This window comes from Macrotis lagotis, chromosome 3, assembly GCF_037893015.1.
Source record: "Macrotis lagotis isolate mMagLag1 chromosome 3, bilby.v1.9.chrom.fasta, whole genome shotgun sequence".
Lineage (NCBI taxonomy): Eukaryota > Metazoa > Chordata > Mammalia > Peramelemorphia > Peramelidae > Macrotis > Macrotis lagotis.
The window spans coordinates 33,738,408-33,754,365 of NC_133660.1; the positions used below are offsets into that span (position 1 = coordinate 33,738,408).

The 15,958-nt window shown below is 37.1% G+C and overlaps 1 protein-coding gene across 8 annotated transcripts in view; it reads left to right on the forward strand.

The window, feature by feature from the left end:
• Positions 1-15,958, forward strand: part of SLC4A4 (solute carrier family 4 member 4) — a 401,810-nt gene that overhangs the window by 311,860 nt on the left and 73,992 nt on the right. For all 8 annotated transcript variants that reach the window (XM_074228425.1, XM_074228424.1, XM_074228430.1 and 5 more), the window contains 2 exons: positions 5,128-5,261; positions 10,817-11,088. In XM_074228425.1, coding sequence (XP_074084526.1) covers positions 5,128-5,261; positions 10,817-11,088 — 406 coding nt within the window. The remainder of the gene's footprint in view (positions 1-5,127; positions 5,262-10,816; positions 11,089-15,958) is intronic.

Below are 15,958 nucleotides of genomic sequence, written 5' to 3' on the forward strand. Positions count from 1 at the left end.
TGCATGAGGTCTTGTCTCCTTTCTTGGTCTGCTTTCAGTTAATCTTCCACATGTATTGCATGTAGGTAATTAAGTGGATAAAGCTCTGGGCTGGTAGCTAGGAGGACTCATCTTTGAGTTCAAATCTGGTCTCAGATACTAGTTGTGTGACTCTGGGAAAATCACCCTGTTTGCCTCAGTTTCCTCATCTGTCAAATGAACTAGAGAACAAAATGGCAAACAACTCTCATATCTTTACCAAGAAAATCCCAAATGGGGCCACTAAGAGTCAGACGTGATTGAAACTATTCAACAACAGCATCTAATTAAGCACATGTTGTATTATCAAGATGCTCCTTGAGAAGGCCTCCTTTTTTTCTTGCTTTTCTTTGTAAGCCTAATGCTTAGCACAATGCACATAGTAGGTGCTTAGTAAATTCTTGTTGACATTTGTTCTTTCCATAGTTTTTAATAATTTGGTTCATTCATTCATTAAGCTTTCTTAGGCAAAAAGTTCTCACTGGGGAAAACTCCTCCAACATTCCTCATTTAAAAATCACATTCTTGAAAAATTCCCCTTTCACTCTATTGAACTAATCTACCATTGTCACTTTTAATTATCTTGATAATCCACAATATGGCGCATGACCCTAAAATCATTTGTCTTGGCTTTAGAAGGTGTTTTATTACTTGCATGTGAACATCAGTCGGTCTGCTTTTCTGGCTAGATAGGAAACCGCAGTGAAGTGTCTCCATGCCAACTCTGTCTCCCATGTCACCTCCTTCATGATCTGCCCTCACCAGTAAATAGAGATCACCTTTCATTCAGGCTTATCATACAAGCCAATCCTGGCTCATGCTTATCCTCAGTGTAATTTCTTTGGCTTTATGGCATCCTTCCTCTTCCAGTTTCAGCCAGAGATACTTAGAACATTGGATTTGGAGGCAGGAGGACTTTCATTCAAATACTGTCTCAAACACTTTCTAGCTGTCTGACTTTATTTCTGCTTCCTCATATTCCTCATAGGAATTTGAACTCCATAGCCATAACTCTAAGATTGTTTCTGCCTCTAAATCTGTGATCACAGTTTTTAGGACATTTCTTGCTGTTCACTCATTTTTCCAGTTGTGTCTCTCTTTGCGATCCCATTTTTGGGTTTTCTTGGCAAAGGTACTGGAGTGGTTTCTTCTCTATCTCATATAACAGATGGGGAAACTGAGGCCAACAGGGTGAAATGACTTGCCAGGGTCATTCAGCTAGTATCTGAGATGAGATTTGAATTCAGGTCTTCCTGACTCTAGAACAAGTGCTGTATCCATTGTATCTCTTAATTGCCCCCCAATTTTTGTTGTTGAGATGTTTTAAGCATTCTTTATAACCCCATTTGGAATTTTCTAGGTAAAGGTATTGGGGTGACTTGTCATTGCCTTCTCCAGACCATTTGACAGATGGGGAAACCGAGGCAAACAGGGTGAAATGACTTGCCCAAGGTCACATAGCTAGTAAATGTCTGAGGTTGAATTTGAACTTTATCATCTGTGCCACTTAGTTCTTGGCATAATAGTTAGGGCTTAATAAAGTAACAATGGTTTTAGGATCAAGTGATGAAAGGGAGTGGAGACCAGGGTGGATATTAGAATGATAATCTCCCAGGGAAAGTATGAGTGATAAGAGCACTGACATGTTTATAGGTGAGTCAAAGAGAGTTAAGTTTCAAAGTAAACAGTTCTTCTGGTTAACCCACTTTAAAAAATGCTAGCCTTAAATGTGTTCATTGGGTGTGAGAGAGCTCTCAAGGGAGGACAGAGGAGGATTTGAATTATCCAGTTATTTGCCTCAGTTCATTTAATTTTGTTGTCATTTGCCTGATGACCAATGGAGAAGAATATTTTCCTTCTTTCTAGTTGACTTACTACTAGCTTATCTAAGAACTCACTCAGTTAATTTGTAATAATTTTCATATTTGCGGCAGGCCATCCTGAAAGTCATTAGGCCCTTCCTGGTCAAATTTCTGTGTTAGAGATTAATCTGAAGAAGTTTCATTGTACTATTCAACATTCTGCATACTGATCTCCAAGGTTAGCTAAAAAAATCTCTTTTAGTGATCAGACCTATTTCAGCAGTCAAAAAGAAATACAGTCTTGAGATGCAATGATGATGTTTTCCATCACTTTTTAGTTTTTAATATTCCCCACCTTTTGGTTTTCTATGGTTGATTATCATCAATTATTAAATACCTATTGCATGCAGGCACTATGAATATAAAGATTAGGAGTGGAACTGAAAGTTTTAATTCTAATGGAAAAAACTGGCTTTGACCTAATGGAAAATGATAAAAGAAATAATCAATAGTTTCCTTTTTTCACTGACACCCTCCTGCATTCTATGACAACTTGAATGCTTAACCTATTGTCACAGTTACCAATTCAAATAAGAAATACACTCAGTAACAAAAATAATTTTTAAAATGAAATAATAATTCAGATTTTTAAAAGTTATATTTCCAGTGTTATATGAAAGCCAAACTTTAGAGTTTAAACTATCATGCTAAATGCTCCTTATAAACCTGAGGGTGTCTCTAGTTTTTCCATAGCTGTGTGTCTAGATGCAAGCAGCTAAGAGTCACCATACTGCTGGACCTGCATTCCACCAGACTCATCTTCCCTAGTTCAAATCTGGCCTCAGATACTTTTTAGCTGTGTGACCCTGGGCAAGTCACTTAAACCTGTTTGCCTCAGTTTCCTCATCTGTAAAATGACCTTGAAATAGAAATGGCAAACCACTCCAGTATCTTTGCCAAGAAAATCCCAATTGGGGGGGGGGTCACAAAGAGTCAGCCACAACTGACACATACTTTGTACAACTGATAAAAGAGATAATAGGTTGCACAACAACACAGGTCTTGGTTAAGTTTCTGCTAAAACTTATTTTGCTATAGAATGATTTCCATTATTCCTCTCCTCAATTTTTGGAGGTCACAGACCTATAGGTCCAAGTTGGCTTTCACACTTGTTCCAGAGGCCAGGTTAAACTTCTCGTTAAAAATGGCAGTACTGCTTGCATTCTGATGCTCCGAACTAAGTTGGGGATGTTGTTTGTGTTTTTGATTCTGTAAAATATGATGAGTCAATGGGATCCACTACAGTTGATTCAGCCTTTCTAGGGACATGGATTAAAAAGAAGGTTTCAACTAAGACGTGCTTCCTATACCCAGATTGTTTGGGACCACCACTGAACCAATCTCAGATGATATAGAGTAGAATTTTAATTTAGGAGATAAAAGACTGGAATAATTTTTATCATTTTTTTTCCTTGTGGGACAGTCTTGATTTTTCTCCCTCCTCCCCTTTCTTGTCTAAATTTTAGCTCCTTTTCCATGTTCTAGATACAATAAGAGGAAGGAGAGCATAGGATAAACAAGATGAATGGAAGGAAAAGTAGTCTCAGTGTTTTGGTCTCCTCTATTTGGAAGAAATAGAATGAAATTAAGGTCTTACAAAAATAACACGGGGCCATGTTCCTCCTTTTCCAACCCACCCCAAGCCATTGCTCTGCATAATATCAACCCATCCCAAATCTAAAAGCTTTTAGAGAGATTTACTCTGGTAAGGTGCGGAATTGTCTTTTTGATTTATGGTTACTTAAAATAACTAGCTCCATAGTGATCTCTGTCCTCTCTCACTGTATCAGTGTATCCCAATATAGTGAGCCAGAAAAAAGGGTTGATATTTTTTTCAGTTTATAAATAGTTTGAACCTCTCTTTACAGTTAAACTAACTGTGCTTCCTTGTATGAGAATATTTTAAAATTTGTGCGCTGTTCTTTGGAGCTCAACATGTCAAAATGTGTTGAGGAAATGTAGGTTATGTAAAAACACAAAGATAGCAAGAAACTTTTATTTTAATAACAATAACTAGCTTTTGGGAGCAGCTAGGTGACACAGTGGGTGGTGCACTAGGCTTGGAATCAGAAAGAGTCATCTTCTGGATATCAAATCTTACTTCAGACACTTATTAGCTGTTTGACTCTGGGTAGGTCATATAACCCTATTTGCCTCAGTTTCCTCATCCATCAAATGAGCTGGAGGAGAAAATAGTCAGTCATTCTAGCATCTTTGCCAAGAAAATCCTAAATAGGATGGACACAACAAAAAAATGAATGAACGACAGCAAAAAGTTCTTATTTCTGTAGCTCTTGCAAGTGTTTTATAAAAAAGATATTTTACAAATATTTCATTTGATCCTGACAATAGCCCTTGTAAGTAGGTGTTCTTATTATATCCATTTTTAGATTTGAGAACTTGAGGCAAATATAACTTAAGTGATTTGCTCAGGGTCACACAAAACACAATCCTGTATGGAATAGAATTCAAAGTCATATTTTTGTCATTCCTGACCCCAGCATTCTATATCTTGTTGAATGGTGTTTGTCCTTTGTTCTCTATGAGGATCGTGACATCAGGAAGGTGATGTCATGTCTTGCAAGTAAATTGAGATTTATTGATATAGGGCTGAATTTTTCTAGGGAACTCTGAAAGCATTTCCCAAATCATCATCAATAGAAGAGGAAGAAGAGCATTTTTTGAAGTGCTAAAATTTAAAAAAAAGCACCAACTGCATTTTAACCATTTGATGCTTGGGTTTCGACCCTTGTTCTATTACTGAGTAACTATGATCTTTCTCGACTTGTTTCCTTACCTGTAAAATTAGAAGATTGGGTTAAATGATTCCTAAAGTCTATTATTTTGTGTCTTTGTTGATGATGGACTTCAATTAAATTTTAATGACCCCAGTAATACTCATATCTCATATGAAATATAGTTGGGCCTCAATCAGTATGAACAATAAATCCCTGTATTCAAATTAGCCTCATCCAAAGTTAAAACTATTTAAACTATGGTCATTAGTTCCATCCAAAGGGAAATAAATAAATATACAGCACAAATTCAAATAATACAACTCTTTGATGGAGTGTGGTGTTCAAATTAATCAGAACTTGTCTGTATAACATCTTGTTTCTGTTTGGTTTGTGATTTGTGGAGTATAGACTCCTCATACAATGTATGTATCAGTGATTGTTTCTGAATAGCTGATATCATAAAGGCAGAAAAAGTGCATCTGTTAATACCTATGTTTTGTCTACACTAGGGTGTGTTGGAGAGCTTCCTGGGCACGGCGGTCTCGGGAGCCATCTTTTGTCTTTTTGCTGGCCAACCACTCACTATCCTGAGCAGTACAGGACCCGTCCTCGTCTTTGAAAGACTCTTATTTAATTTCAGCAAGTATGTATAGCCCAGTGTCTACACTTGTTCACATTCACATTCATATGTAATCAAAAGCATTTAATCATCCCAGGAAAGAGGAGCTAGTTGGCACAATGGATAGAGCACCACCCTGAAGTCAGGAAAGTCTAAGTTCAAATCTGACCTCAAACACTTGACCCTTGACTAGCTGTGTGACCCTGGGCAAGTCATGTAACCCTGATTTCTTCCTTCTTCCCTGTCAAATAACATGTATGTATGTATGTATATATATATATATACATAAAAATATATAAATATCCATAATTATGCATAAATATATGTCCATGTATTTACATATACTATTCATCTTATGTACTATATATACATAAGCAAATATATAAATAAAATATATGAATATATATGAAACACACATATATTTATTTATATTTATGTATAAATACCAGGAAAGAGTAGTTCCATTCTGGAAGAACTAGAGCAAACACAGCCCTTCCAAAAGAAAAGTGAAAATAATTTCAAAATGTCATTGGAATCGTAAAGACATAATAGTTCTACACATGAAAATGACACTCATCATTAGGTATCAGGCATAACTCAAGTGGTAGCATTTAATATTAAATACTTTGTTCAGAAGGGGGGAAGAATCCCCTCATGTGACTTTTGATTTGTTTTGATCCTCATTTACTATCCATAGAATGAGATAGTCTTATTTTAAGGATTAAATCTTTTCACTGATTATATAGTGGTGAATAAAAATAATGTTAGACAGTAAAGAATATGGGAAAGAACCTTAGAATAAACTCCTGCTTTTCTACTTCTTAGCTTTATCACTTTAGTTAAGTTTCTATCTTTTCCCTATCATCAAATAAGTGATTGTGATTTTCAGTGGAATTTAAAAACTCCCTCTAGGAATTTGTTTTTAAGCCTTCCGTAAAATGTAGAAATAGCTTCTAGATTCTTAGTTATTTCATTGAGAAGCTAGTAGAAAATGAGTAATGTATTAATGGTATTTATTCATTATTTCTAGGAGAGTATCCCCTGGGCATGTTATTTAACCCTGTTTATCTCAGTTTCCTCATCTGTAAAATGCTGGAGAAGGAAATGGCAAACCACTCTAGTATCTTGGCCAAGTAAAATGAAGTCTCCAAGAGTTGGACATGATTGAACAACAGCTAGGGAGGCTAAGAGAAAGGTTTCCCATTTGTAGTTCCTAAAGATGGAAAGCAAAAATTTTTAATCCTGTTTTTTTTAAGCTATAAAACAACGATTTTTGTGGGGAGAGGGAGTTGGGAAAACTGTGTTTTCTTCCCAAAGTCTGTCTTTCATGTTGAAAAATTTCTGTGCATTTCAAAGGGAGTTGTATCTAAAAATGGAGACTGAGGATTTAAGTGATTGGGGATTTAAGAGTAACAGGCCACTCCATTTTATATGTTCTAAGAATAAAAACCATAAACATTGACAGCAGGAAATATTAGAAAGTAACCAAGCTGGTTAAAAAAAAAAGAAAAGTGACACAAAATGGAGGTCCTCATTCCCACTCCTATGCTTGACTAGATAACTTAGGTGGTGTGTTCCAGAATCATATTGACTACCATTGGAAGGCACATCAAGAGAGGGGACGGAGGGCAATAGTACGGGGCAGAGGTGAACAGTCATCACCAAGGCTTGGTAGCTATGTGATTCAACTTCAAGAAGTCTCCATTTCCTTGTGAGCAAAGGAAAATGGCAATACCCATAGGTGCTCTTGCGAAGCTGTTTCATGGGATCTCAGATCTAGAATTAAAATGAAAACCCCTAGGTCAACAAATTCAACCCCTTCATTTTACAGATAGAGAAATCAGTAACAAGGAAGACTAAGGTCCTCAAATAGTAAGCATTGGGCTGAATTTTAACCCAGGTCTGCAGTCTGCAAAGTCATTAGTACTTTTTCCCACTAGGCCATGTGAGAATCAGATGGGTTTCTATATTTCATTATCTTTGCATAATTTCCCCCATTTTCATCATCACTACCGCTGCTACTACATTACCACCACCATCATTATTATTATTATTGTTATTATTATCACTATTATTTCAAAATTAGCCCCTTATGGCCTGTTTTGAATGAAGCAAAGAACTTTCCTATATTACGTTTCCCAAGGCTGCAACTTTTCCTTGGTTTTTTGGGAGTTCTTTGTATCATATGACCCTTCTTCAGCTTAATTCCCAAGACACTGGAAAGAATTCCACTCATTCCATTTAATAGCAAAGAAGCAAAAACTTTCTGTGTTTAAGAAAGTTCTCTGTGTGAGAGGAGAAGGCCTTCGTGGGAAGATGAAGCCAGTCTGTACCCTTCACAGGAACAAATAGGGGAGTCCTCCTCACCAAGATTTATGGGCAGAGAGTGATCAGAGCTTTAATCTGGAGAGAATGCTTCTTACTGGTTTCCTCTAGATAATTTTGAGATAGAAATTATTTCCTTTTACTAAGTAAATTCGTGTCTCCCTTTCCCTTCAAATAGCCCATAATTAGCAAAGTAAACAAAGCTCCCCATGATTTGTCTGGAAATTATATCTGATTAGACATGCAATGTCAAAGAGAAAGACTGCAAAGATTTTTCTTTAAATCTAAACAATATAGCACTATACCATTCTTCATTTTTATTGCTCAAGCTATTATTATTATTATTATTATTTGGCATGTTATTAAATATTATAACAATGATAAGGATAATTTTATCAATCATTTCCTTAGATTTTTGTGCATCTCCTGGGGCTTAAAAGAAAAGGTAGGAATAGGTAAAGGCAACTAGACCCTGGAGACAGGAAAAGCTGATTTTAAATCCATCCTCAGACCCTTACTAGCTGTGAAACTTTGGGCAAGTCATTTTGCCTCAGTTTCTTCATCTGTAAAAATGGAAATTAAAAAATGAAACTACCTCCTAAGGTTGTTGTGTACATAAAAGCACTTAGTATTTTTTTTGTGAGTTCCTTCTTCATCTTAATTCCCAGGACTCTGGAAGGAATTTCACTCATTCAAATTTAGACCAAAAAAGTTTATAAAACATATCGTCTTCATTGTTATTCCTCCTCCTGCTCCTCTCATTCCTTCTACTCCTACTCTTCCTACTACTTCTACTCCTTTTCTTCTTCCTCCTCCCCTTCCTCCTCCTCCTCTTCCTCCTCCTCCTGAAAAGCCATGGTCCTGATCAGAATCATTTTTGGTTTTTGCAAGGCAATGGGGTTAAATGACTTGCCCAAGGTCACACAGCTAAAGAAGTATTGTGTCTGAGTCCAGATTTGAACCCAGACCCTCCCGACTAGAGCTAGTGCTCTATCCGCTGCATCACCTAGCTGCTACCTGATCAGAATTTTGACACTGTCTTAGGACACAGTTGAACCTTTTGACATCTCAAAAATGCAGGGGAAATGGTCAGATTATGGCCTCTTCATACAACAGAAAGACAGAGCCCATGTAGTTAACTAGATAAAGAGGCAGCTGGTGGCTCAGTGGGTACAACACTGGACCTGGAGTCAAGAATACTTGAGTTTAAGATCTAGCCTCAGACACATCTTAGTTCTGTGATCCTAGATAAGTCACTTAACTCTGCCTCAGTTTCCTCTTCTGTAAAAATGAGTTGGATAAGGAAAGGGCAAACTCTTCCAGTATCTTTACCACGAAAACCTTAAATGGGCACATGAAGGGTTGGATGTACCTGAAGTGACAGAATGGTATTTTATTTACAGTGACCTCTCATAAATCCTGCCATGGTAGATGAGTCATTTTTTTGACTGTTGCTCTAATTGCTGAAGAAATGACCCATATCGTATTATTCCTTCTTCTTCTTCCTACATATCTTTAAGCACATCATTTCTGTAGATGTTCTCCAGTGACTTCAGTGATTGAGGCCAAATAAGATAGTTCTAGGGTCACTCAGACCCAAGTATTTCTTTTCCAGTTAGTCTAAGTATCTTCTTTCTTTGCAAGAGCTCATAATTGGAATCTTCCCTTTCCCATGATGATGTTTCAACCTCAAGTAAATAAACGGATCTTGTTTATGCTACATTTCTGACCACAGACCTTGTTAGGGAAAGCAATGTTAAGTGTAATTTAAAAAATACTTTTAAATACCCCTTTTCACTGGTGAACTCTTGTCATGTGGATATGCAATGAACCCAGAAATCACAGGCCCTCATTGTTAATCTCAACTTGCTTTGTTTAGTATTTCTCTCATTCAAGAAATATTAATTTTAATATTAATTGATAAATTATTGATATAGTAATAAGAAATAGTGTGACCCAGTGGATGGGAAACTGACTCGGACCTTTGACACATGCTGACTTTGTGACTTGGGGCAAGTTTCTAAGACTAGAATGTAGAGCTAAGGCATCATCAGCTCCTCTACACTGATGACATCCCAGGTCTGATTAGAAAAAGAAAGCAAATTTGTTGAATGAATGAATGGATGGATGTCTCCAAATCAGATGGCAGAAATTCATTATATCATAAATAAATTTTATTATTTTCTGGTATCCTGTGAAGCAAGGGTTCAAAAGACACCTTATCAGGAGCTAAATCAGATTTAGAGCATAAGAAGTGTGTTTTAGAGGCGGGATAATTTATCAGGAGTAAGGTGAATTCCACCCCAACTTCTGTCACTGATTAACCATATGACCTTGGTCAAATCACTTAACTTTAGATATAATTCTACTCATCCATAAAATGTGGGTGTTAGACTAGATAAATGATGTGATAAGCCCCTTTCATCTGTGGACTTATGATTTTCAGCCATTTCTGCTAGTCTTGTGTGGGATTTCAGAGACTGACCATTGGAAATTCAGTGTCACTGGGGACTGAATGGTAGTTTGGATCTTTCCCCACAGCAGTATTAAAATCAAATTATTAGGAAAAACTGGAAATTCATTGAAAAGGTCCTTAATTTATTTTTTCCATCTGTAAAATTGAAAAATATTATCTATCTCTATATTGCCAGGAAAGGCTGCATAGTATTGATTGAGGGTTGACTTTGGAACCAGAAAGAAAAGCATTCAAGTCTTGACCAGGAAACATAATAGCTGTGATAAATGGATTTCAGTCCACTTAAATTTTCAACATCCCAGACAACTTGCTAAGACAATGGTGATGATGATAGTGATGATGGTGATGGTGATAGCTAACATTTTAACAGAACCTGAATTTTACTAGACACTGTATTAGGCACTTTACCAGTATCTTGTTTATTTGAGTCTTGCAACAACCTTGTAAGGGAAGTAATATTGTTATCCCCATTTTGTAGATAAGTAAACTGAGGCACTCAAAGTCATACAGCTAGTTCTTTGAATCTCCAGGTTAAATACAGTATCTGATACATATTAATCATTTAATGAATGTTTGTTGATGGATTGATCTCAGTTGGTGAAGGGGATATCCTCCATGCATGAAATCCCAGGTTCTGACTCCTCTCCCTTCCTCCTATCCCTCAAAAAACATCCTACAGAGAGTTTACAAAGAATGTGTAGGGGAAAATGATTGTAAAGTCAAATTCTTCTTCCTGTTTAGGGGACAGAGTCTAAATCTCTTTCTTGCTTTCTTCCAGAGACAATGGTTTTGACTATCTGGAGTTCCGTTTGTGGATTGGTTTGTGGTCTGCCTTCCTGTGTCTCATCTTGGTGGCCACAGATGCCAGTTTCTTGGTCCAGTATTTCACCCGCTTCACTGAAGAGGGTTTTTCCTCTCTGATCAGCTTCATTTTCATCTATGATGCATTCAAGAAGATGATCAAGCTGGCCGATTACTATCCTATCAACTCCCACTTCAAAGTGGACTACATCACTCATTTCTCTTGTGCCTGTGTACCTCCAGACTCAGGTGATGATGTGCCCCTCAGATTGAATCTCTTGTGATTCTGGTGGTGGGAACAGTGGCTAATTCCCAGAATTGATGCCTCTGAAATTTCCAATTACTAACTCAGGCACTAAAAAAGTTCACCCAGATGTTTGTTAAATTGGGGAGTTGTAACTGAAGCATAGGAATGGTGGACAGTCAGTAAGCATCTCTTTAACATCTACTATGTGTCAGACCCTGTAATAAGCTCTGGGGATCCAAAACCAAAGGAAAGGTCAGTCCCTATTCTCAAGGGACTCACAGTCTAATAGAGAAAACAACATGCAAACAAATATGTACTAGCAGGTAATATAGAAGATAATTAGCCAAAGCAAAGCACTTGAGATAAGTGGGAGCCTGGAAAAGGCTTTTTGTAGAGGGAGGATTTTAAATTGAGATTTGAAGGAATTCAGAGAAGCCAGAAGGTGGAGAGGCTTGGGGTAGAGCCAAAGAAAATACTTAGAGATAGTCTTGCTTGAGGAGCAGCATGGAAGCCAATGTCACTGAATCTTAGTGTACACGGAAGGGAAGGGAATTTAAGAGGAAGAAAATTGGAAAGGTGAAGGGTGGGAGAGGGGAAGGCCAGATTAGAAATAGTTTTGAAAGTAAGAGAATTTTAGGGGCAGCTAGATGGCACAGTGGATAGAGCACTGACCCTGGAGTTAGGTGAATCTGACAATTAGGCCTCTGACACTTAATTTTCTAATTGTATGACCTTGGGCAAGTCACTTAACCCCATTGCCTTGCAAAAACCAAAAAAAAGGTGAGGATTTTATATTTGATCCCAGAGGTCATGCTGAACTACCAAAATTCATTGAGTAGGAGATATAATAGGTTATGACTGTACTTAGGATAATAATTTGAAGTGAAGGATGTACTGCAGTGGGAGGGAAATCAACCTGCAGGCTGCTGCAATAGCTTAGAAATAAGGTGATGAATGCCTATACTAAGTGGTGCCAGTTTCAGAGGACAGAAAGGGGCAAATGTGAAGGATATTATAATGGTAGACTCAATAGCACATGGCATCAGATTGATAGGAACAATGAGAAAAGAGAAGGTTCTAGCATGACACTGAAGATGGAAGTCTGGGGGACTGAGTGAAGACAAAGAGATTTTAAACAATAATAGGGAAGAATAGAGATACAAAAATTTAAAAAAAATTAGCAAAGAAATTGAAAGTTATTACTAGGATAATATACCATGATCAGGTTGGATTTTTATCAGGCAGAGGTGGTTACTTCTTAGGAAAACAATCAACATAATTGACTATATCAATAATAAAACTAACAAAAATCATGTGATTCTCTTAATAAATGCTGAAAAAACTTTTGACAAAATACATTACCCATTCCTATTAAAAACACTAGAAAATACCAATAATAGGGAAGTAAAGAAGGGTTTGGGTCTGGAGGGAAAGATAATACATTATGTTTGGATGTGTAAGAATTAAAAAATTTATGGAAAATTCAGTTTGAGATGAATAGTAGTTACTTGAAATGGGGGTGGTAGAGAGTTTAGGGTTAAATAAGCAGGGATTAGAATTATTAGCCTAGAGATGGGAATTGACAAGGAGACTGTCTTCAAATGGATTTGTACAAAAATTATTGTTATGGTCTCCCTAATCCACATCTCTCCACTGCTCTCCCCATTATATTATATTGCCCCTGAGAAATCAGAGTATACATAGTAACAAGAGTACCAACATCTTTCCAAGTCAATATAACTCATATGTAATCTAATAAATTCTCATAAAATCTAGGAGAAAGAGAAGTTTACCTGGAGTCAGGGGAATTAAATCCAAATCCCAATCTGACACTCACTGTGTGACCTTAGATCATTCACTTTATCCTCCAGACCTTTGTTTTCTTCATCTAGAAAATGAGAATTTTGGACTATTAGTCTTCTTCCCCTCAGTTTTTTCAAATGATCCCATTGTGGAATGAAATTGAAGGCCTCCACCATGCCGGTTGCCTTTTTCTGGGTTCTCAGAAACAAAATTTGGCACTCAGAATTAAGCATAATTCTCCAGATATGTTCTAGTCAGAATAGAATAGAATAGAACTATCACTTCATTATCTCTACCTCTAGGATGCCAGCATGTTGGATTTGCCATTCACTAACATTTTTTTCAGATAACCTTCTTGTTAGCCATTCATCTCCTATTTCATTCAAACAAAATTAATTTTTAAGCCCAGAGTAAGACTTTATATTTATTCCTGTTTAATTTCATTTTCTTAGATTCAGCCAGAGGTTTTAGCTATCCAAGATGTTCTTACATCCTGATTGTAATCCAAGTATTTAGCTTTTCCTTTGTGTCACCAGAAGATTTGATACACATTCCATGTATATCCTTGAAAAATCTGTTACTAAAAATGTTAAAAAGAGAGAGCCAAGTACAGACCTCTGGGGAGTTAGAGATCAGCCAAGTTTATATTCAATTCTTAATGATGACCTTTTGGATCTGGCCATTCAGCCAAATCTATATCCCCCAACAGTCTAGTCCCCTTCTCTCCATTTTCCCCCCTCTAAGAATAGTATGAAATATCAAACATTTTGTTAAAACCTGGGTAAACTAGTTCTGTGACATCCCCTTGACCTATCAGTTTAGTCATTCTTCCAAAGGAGGAAATGATGGTAGTGACTTCAATTTGACCATTCTGGCTCTTAGTGATCCTTGCTCCTTTTCTCAATACAGCTTAGATCTTGAGGGTTTTTTAGTAATTGTTCTCTACCCAAGAAAAGTCAAAACAAAAATAAAATTTTTTATGTGAAAACAAAACAGAGAGAGGGGGTCTGCCTCACCTCTCCCCAGCCAAAGCTGTGGTTTGAAAACACATAGGTCAAAGTCTAATAGGAAACTGTTAATGTTGAGATCCCTATTGGTTTCCTCAGTAGATATAAATAAACTCACATTGAGATTTAGTAAAAGGGATGCTAGCAGGTCTAGGGATTTAGCACACTTACAAAGCCACCTTGTGGTTTCCATCTCTCATTTATCCACTAGAAAAAAAAGTCAGGCATTGTATCAGTCACCATACCCAGGCAGTCTTGAGATAAACTCAAATTCATGTTTTATTATTTGGGTGGAGACAGAAAGGGAGAAATAAAGGAAAATATGAAGCTCTTTAAGGTTTGCTATATATTTGCTATCTCACTTGATTCAATGGCAATGGGAGATGGGGGCTATTATTATTATCCATATTTTTTAACAAAAGGAGATCAAGACTGATAAAGGTTAAGTGACCTTCCCAGAGTCAGACAGCTAGTAAGGGAGGATTTGAACTCAGGTCTTCTTGTTTAATTGTCCAGTATTCTATCTAATTCACCACTTAGCTAGAGTAATATCTATGGTATCTGGAATAAATGTAAAAATAAAGTAAAACCTTCACATTTGGCCTTTAATTTGGAGAAATAGCTGATCCTTGTTTACCCAAGAGAGGAACAGGTTTTATACTTGAATTACAGGCGCTCACTTAATCTGGTTTTAGCTTCTTCTTTGACCTAAGTTATACCTGGCTGCCTCATTCTGGTGTGAAAGTCCGAAGCTTTGTGTGACCAAGTTTTGAAAAGTCCTTAGCCACATTCAGTCCTGTGCACCAGAATGGAACCAGAACAGAACCATCAAGCTTAAGGGGTTGAATTCATGACATTGCATTTTCTCTTCCTCCCAAGATGTGGCTGTTTAACAGACAGAGCTCTCTCCACATCATGACCCACCTTTGGGTAATGACTCTGAGTTCAAGTAGAGGAGGAACTCTTTTGGACTTTTGAACCCTTCTCTTTTCCAGTCTATCTTGGTTGGCGATATTGGTCCATTGGTATGATGGATAGAAAACTCATTTGTGGAACAGAAAACAACCTAGCAAATGAACTTTGACCATTTTCCTGCATACCACAAAAGGTTAATGATTCCCTTAGCTAACTTATCCCTATAGAGTTGGCTCAAAAAGATTAATATTTCTTGATAGGATACTGAAACATTGCCTCGGAAGGATAACACAGTCACAATTATAGCCAGAACATTCTACAAAAACAACAAAAGTCTAGTTTCTCATCACAGTACACCCTCTGAGTTAAAGAATTCAATCAATGAGTCCATAATATTTAAATTGGCTAATAGTGTGTTTTTCAGCACTGGGAAAGTATGTAATAGTGAACTGGTATCTTCACAGATGGAGATCACTGTCCTGCAGACTGGGAACTAACTTTATATCATGGAAATGGGGGCCCTTCAATCATGGGTGAAACCTTAGGAGAGGCAGCTCCCCCCCATCACTGAACCCTTTCTTGGTGTAAGCTGTTTAAACAAGACTTCATCCCTCATCAACAGGGTCTCCCTCTCTGCAGTATAGCCTTATGTGTGGAATGCTGTTTCTGAAATAATATAATTCTTCATCCCCAGGACTCAGTGAATGGTGAAAAGAGAACTTTTTAAGGAAATAATCGAAGCAACGGCTATTTCCAAAAAGAAAAGGAGATTTAATATTTTTGATACATAATTAAGCACTAATTACATGTTAGGTAGTAGTAGTAAGAGGACTAGTCATAGTGGTGGTGGTGGTGGTGGTGGTGGTAATGGTGGTAGTGGTAGTAGTGTTTGTGGTAGAAGTAATGGTAATGGTACTGGTGGTGGTAGTAGTGTTGTTGTTGGTGGTGCTACTAGTGGTGGTGGTAGTAATGGTGACATTGGTGGTAACGGTAGCAATAATAGTGAAAGTGGTAGTACTAGTAGTTGTTACTTAGGTGAACCAAAGGGAGAATCAAATAGAAATTACAAAATAAAATTTCCCTTACACTGAGATGAGAATGGATAACTTTTTCTTTTTATTATTGCCTCCTATTTTCCCTTCTTTCT